Source organism: Egretta garzetta, unplaced genomic scaffold (assembly GCF_000687185.1).
Source record: "Egretta garzetta isolate BGI_Z169 unplaced genomic scaffold, ASM68718v1 scaffold356, whole genome shotgun sequence".
NCBI classification, from domain to species: domain Eukaryota; kingdom Metazoa; phylum Chordata; class Aves; order Pelecaniformes; family Ardeidae; genus Egretta; species Egretta garzetta.
The window spans coordinates 100638-106253 of NW_009260019.1; the positions used below are offsets into that span (position 1 = coordinate 100638).

Consider the following 5616-nt stretch of genomic DNA (forward strand, 5'->3'; position numbering starts at 1 on the left):
CAACATAGCCAAGAATGAGTAAAACTGCCACAGATCCTGATGCAGAAGGAAGCTATCTATCGCTGCCATGCTGGGAGTGTCTCCCAGCCTACTGCTGGTGGGACAGGTGAAAATAAAGATAGGCTGTTTTTTAAAGCATACGTTAAAATGTTTTTTCCTTTAAAAAGATAAGCCTATTAGAAATTGGTAACTGATATTAAGGCATGAAGTTAAAAGTGACTGACTGTAATGTAATTTGGTATTAAGCAATACTTTCTTTTTTACCCCAAAAAATCAAGCCACTGGCGAAAGGCATGAAACCAGAATTAAGAATAAAAAAATCTCAGATATGAGAACTTAATTTATGATGCAAGGGACTCCTGGAAGTCATCTGGTACAACCTCCTGCTCAAAGCAAGGCCTACCTCAAAGTTCAGTCAGGTTGCTCAGAGCCTTGCCCAGTCAAGTTTTGAGTATTGCCAAAGATGGAGATTCCACTGCTTCTCCAAGCAGCTTGTTTCAGTGCTTAACCATGCTCACTGTGAGAATTTTTAATTGGCATTTTTAATTTAGATAACTTCATTTGAGCAAGTCTACACTACCCAAGGAAGAAAGTAGACATGCAGTACATCAGCAGCCTTAGACCTCACTTTCCTGAGGTACTGTTATTGGACATCTCTATGGATTATACTTCAGAGCCAAAGCTCAAGCGGCCATGCTCTTCCCTGAAGAAGTGAAGATGAGGAATGCATTTCCACATGAAGGAAGCTAAATGTGCAAGAACCAAGGGGGACTCTTCATTCCTAAGAACTTGGTAACAAGACAGTCACTAACACACACCTCTCCCTGACAGTCACATAATCCCTCCAATTTGATTTCTTCCCCTTCTCCACAGCCGAGTGAGTAGTCCCACTTGCAGGCTGCAGATACTTACATTGAGTCGCACAGCCAACTGGTTCATAGGTGGATACATGCTCAGTGCCAGCTCATCAACACTAGAATAGAAGAGAGGGGAGCAATGGAAGAAAAGTCCCAATAGCACAACTCATGGATCCTAGTCAAAGTCTACACCCACCCTGAATGTAAGTCAGGACGGGCAGTGCATGACAAGGAGACAACATCAGTGTCATACCCATGGGATGCTTCTCACTGCCTTCTCAGACATCTGTGTGCCACTCTCACCTTAGAGTGAGACATGGCCACAGCTCCACCCCAAGCCGCAACATATGTTCCTCTCCTAACTTGCACAACTCTCAACAGCCCACGCCATAACAGTCTTCCTACCACAACTGCTTCCACCACCTGCTCACAGCTTCTACATCATAAAGGTTTTCCTAATCCATCCTCTAGACTTCAAGTAAGACAGGGACTGCTCTGGAGCAAAAAGCGGCACAGGGAGAGACCTGCTTACCTTGGACTGATCTCATTAGCGATATCTGCAAGATCATCCAGCTGAGCGATCTGCTCTGGAGAATCAGCTTTGCCATAAGCCTTCACTACACCCAAGACCTTCTTCAGGCAAGCTTTAGAAGCCTTCATTAATCCCATGCAAGAGCTAAGCAGCTTCCGGTCAGCTTCTGACCAATATGTATCTCTGTTGCCCCGAAAGCCCAGCTCTTCATCTTCCATGATGTCGCTGTAGGGGTCCTGCCCTTCCACCAGAGCCTGAGAATACAGATGCACTGAAAATCCAGAGCCTAAAATCAATTCCAGCACCACCCAGGAGGAAAGGGAAAACATAATCTAGAAATCATAGCAACAGTTTTTGGAGGAATCTCTCGCCAACCAGCATCTCAGTTGCCAGATTCTGTTAATACTAGCAGGACTGGATAAAGAAAAATTAATCCCCTGCTCCAATTCAACAGAGCAAACAGCAAGAACCTGGCAAACAGTGTCATTCTTACATCAACCTGAACTGTCCCCCCAGCCTGCAATTCAGGACATCGCTTTATGGAAACCTTATATAAAGTAAACCAGGCTTGAGTTTAAAAACTCATTAAGATCCAGGCATAATACAATAATCTAGGTCGTATCAGAACAAATTTAAATCAAAGCCTGTATGTAAAACAATCCCTGTGTTCCATCACTGAACCATCACTGCAATCCATCACTGCAGGTTCCTCAAAGGCTGAGGTGCTTTCTTACACGTTCCATCTCCTCCAGAGCATCCTTGACCACACCTAGACATGCAGCCAGAGCTGACACAACTGCTGCCTGGTTATCTGCAAAAGCAAAAGGATAAAAATTGTTGCACTGCACCGATTCAAATCAGCTTGTGACAATGTTCATCTAGGTTTGCAATCATTAGATCTTGAGATTATAGGATCAAATTTTTTGCAGAGCTCAGAGCTGCATTGTTGCCATGCAAAGAATCTGGCCTGGCTTCCAAGCTTATATATTTCAAAGAGTAGTGTTCTGCAGAATGAGTGAGCCTTCATTGTACTAGCTAGAATGCCCCTTGCAAGGGCCTTTGATATTCCAAGATGACACATCCTAGTTCTGTTGTTCTGCAAATGCAATACTCACCCCATGGCAGGTTGGACACTTGCTCACATGCCTCCCACACACCACCAGTTGATATAAGCTGTTCCTGAGACACGCTGAAACAAAACAAAGCCCCCCCAAAGTTAGACTCAGTAACACCACTCTGCTAGACTGTGTTTTTATTTTCTGCCCCAAAGATGACACACACTAGTAGAAGCTCTGCTGGAAAGATGTCACCAGCCAGCTTGTCACCAGTATCTCATGTCTGTGTAAAGCAAGAAGTGCTGGCTCCTACTGGGTTTAATTACCTGTTGGAACAAGAAGCAGGGGCCTCTTACAAAGGTCTCTCAAGGTCCTTAGGCATATTATTTATCTTTCAGAACCTCTGCAAATCAGAAGTCTCTATTAGAGATTGCTGTCTTCTGCCTAAGGACAGTAGCATGTAATCCATAAAGAGAAGAAGCGGTCCACAGTGATCAAACAACTAGCTTTATAAAGTTGCGCAATCATTGCACACGACAGTTCACTCCAAGGGCAAAAACTGCCAAACAGTGCAAATGCTATGCAGCACCTTCATGGGAATCCTGCTCCCAGCACCCTTCCTTGCCACAGACAGGATGAAAACCTATTCTCCATGTAGGCAAATGTACCTGACTCAGTCACTGGGACAAGAGGGTACTATCAGGGCCTTGAGTGTATTCCACCCTCCTAGGAGTTTAATTGGCTCAGCTGAAGAGTTTAGTTGGCTAAGTAAAAGGCCAGGTCCTTTGCTGATGGGTGGTATTGTGAAGAAAGCTAGAAATGAGTGCCAGCCCTTCCATACCCTAGGAGATGTTTTTACTCTGAGGTTCTTTCACTGGGCCCTGTTTGTGTTACATCACAGCTGTGTAGCAGCTATGTCTGCACCCAGTTTCATAACCTCTTGATTCTGACCTGGATCCTGACCCACTGATTTGACCTTCCTGCCTTGACCTCAGACCCAGCTCATTGTAGTGGACATGTTGGGCAATCACTAGATGGTGTCCGATGCTGGTTACTTTCTGGACCTGACCCTGACCCTGACTTGATGGCCTGACTTTGCAGCCTGACCTCATTGCTATGGGCTTGTCTGATGATCTGGACTCTCAAGTGAACCTCACTACCCTCACCAACACTGCTCTGCTCACTCAGACACTGGGGGACGGGGCCTTTGCTGATGAAGCCACTGCCTCTTCCTGCCTCGTAACAATGCTCTGCTTCTGCATCCCCCCTTCCCTTAGGAAGCAGTCTGCACTCACTCCTTCCTAACGAGTATACTTGTAACTTTTTCTTCATTTTTTTCTGGAAAACGACTACCTCTCCAATGGAGCACTGAGAATTGTTTCTGTGAGTTGGATCATTCCTTCCACTACTTCAGTGGTAGCATCTCGTACCATCTTCCGAAGAGTAGTACCTGGTTGAGATTGAGAAAGAGCAAGAAAGTTTCCACAAAGTCAGAACCGACAAAACACAACTGCTGAAGATGAACACACAGACTGCCCTGTTTCTGTGGATACACCACATAAATTAGGTTACAGGTATTTTGAAGGAAGCAGCGTGTTTCCCAGTTCCAAAAGGACTTTGGACAAGGATCTGAATGCTTTATAAATATGAATGCTCAATCTATACAACTTCCTACGTTATCACTCTTTCACAGATGGAAATTTGCAGGAGTAGACAGACAAGTGGTTCACTCATAAACATGTTGCAAGCCTACAGCACAGCTGATAATGGACCTGCTCATCACTTGTATTCCTGCAGATGCCAGATGTCATATTAGACTCTGAAATACCAGGTTTCTTTATACAGGGGTGAAAGAACCACCACCTTATATAGTGGTGACTGCCCTGCTGTCACTATCTTACCTTGGCCCTTTGGGAGCCAGTAGTACACTGTGGCAACTGCAAGAATGGCATTTTGGACATCTTCACTCAGCTTCTGGCAATCCTGAAAGCGGATAGACAAAAGGATTAACCATGAATAGTGCACGGCTGCATCACATTTAGAAAGCCTCACAAGCAATCACTTGCATTCAGATCGCCTTGAAAAAAGGGAAGCATAGTAATGGCCATCTTGCTCGAGAAACAAATACAGCACGACAAGAAGATACAGTAAGCAAGCTGTACATGTCGTAAGTTGCCTCAGGATTTAGTAACAAAACACACCCTGGTGTGGTGGTCATGCATCAGAGAGGAAAAAGTAGCTTAGATCATTATTCTGAACTGGAGGTCTTTTTTTTTCTCCTCCAAACACAGGTGTGATAAACTTCTCTCAATTAACAGCAAAAATACTGCATGTTCTTTGTTAGATCTAAGGTCTGTATTGTCCAATATCCTGTCTCTATCTGCAACCAGCTGCTGATGTTAAAGAAAAGTGTGTAAGAATGCTTCTATTTGGTATGTCTCCCTAACTGACAGAAATTAGTTCTCTGGGCAATTCTTGAATTGGATTAACGTACTCTACAATGCATAGAACATACTGACATCCCTTGTTTGTGCTGGACCAAATGACTTTGTTTTAGTCAAGTGAACCAAGAGATACCTGAAACTTGCTGAAACACACTGCAATGTCACAGTCTGTGGGGGGGGCTTTCACTCACCTCTGCAGAAGTCACTGGAGGCCTTGAGAACGCCAGACTCAGCTTTGTAGCTTCCTGTGACGTTACTTTGAATGTCTGACCTAGAGAGGAGCCAGTGAGAGCATAATAACAGAAAGTAACTTCGGTAAAAGATAAAAGAACAGAGAAGCTAGAGCAGCAACATCTCTGATGTTACTTTGCCCTACTGCTTGATTGCCATTTCTTCCTTCCAACCAACACAAAGACATAAACTAAACCCCACTACAAAAGAAGAAAAACTCCACGGTGTATTTGTGCCATGCATGTTGCATGTGTCCCACGTCTGCTTTTTTCCTGTTTTTTTTTACTTAGCTGGTAGCAATATCCACAACCACGTTTTGTGTCCTGGGCCACAACAACTTCGCCAGGACATGCTTTAAAAATCGAGTCGTGACGACTGCTCGGTACTGGCTGCTGCTTTGCCAACGCCAACACCCTGGAGCGGAGGGCAAGCCCAAAAGCCCTGGCGGGAGACCTGCCGGGGATCTCGCTTGCAGGTCAGAGCCCTGCCGCACACCG

At 44.8% G+C, this 5616-nt stretch overlaps 1 protein-coding gene across 1 annotated transcript in view; it reads right to left on the bottom strand.

Annotated features, from left to right (window-relative positions):
- The window catches only part of CCNDBP1 (cyclin D1 binding protein 1), a 6190-nt gene extending 972 nt beyond the window's left edge, over window positions 1–5218 (bottom strand). Inside the window, exons 1-7 of the mRNA XM_035896130.1 lie at window positions 5080–5218; window positions 4346–4427; window positions 3798–3894; window positions 2505–2578; window positions 2124–2200; window positions 1390–1643; window positions 913–973 (exon numbers count right to left, since the gene is read on the bottom strand). Coding sequence (XP_035752023.1) covers window positions 913–973; window positions 1390–1643; window positions 2124–2200; window positions 2505–2578; window positions 3798–3877 — 546 coding nt within the window. The 5' untranslated portion in view covers window positions 3878–3894; window positions 4346–4427; window positions 5080–5218. The remainder of the gene's footprint in view (window positions 1–912; window positions 974–1389; window positions 1644–2123; window positions 2201–2504; window positions 2579–3797; window positions 3895–4345; window positions 4428–5079) is intronic.
- Between the last annotated feature and the right edge of the window lie 398 nt (window positions 5219–5616).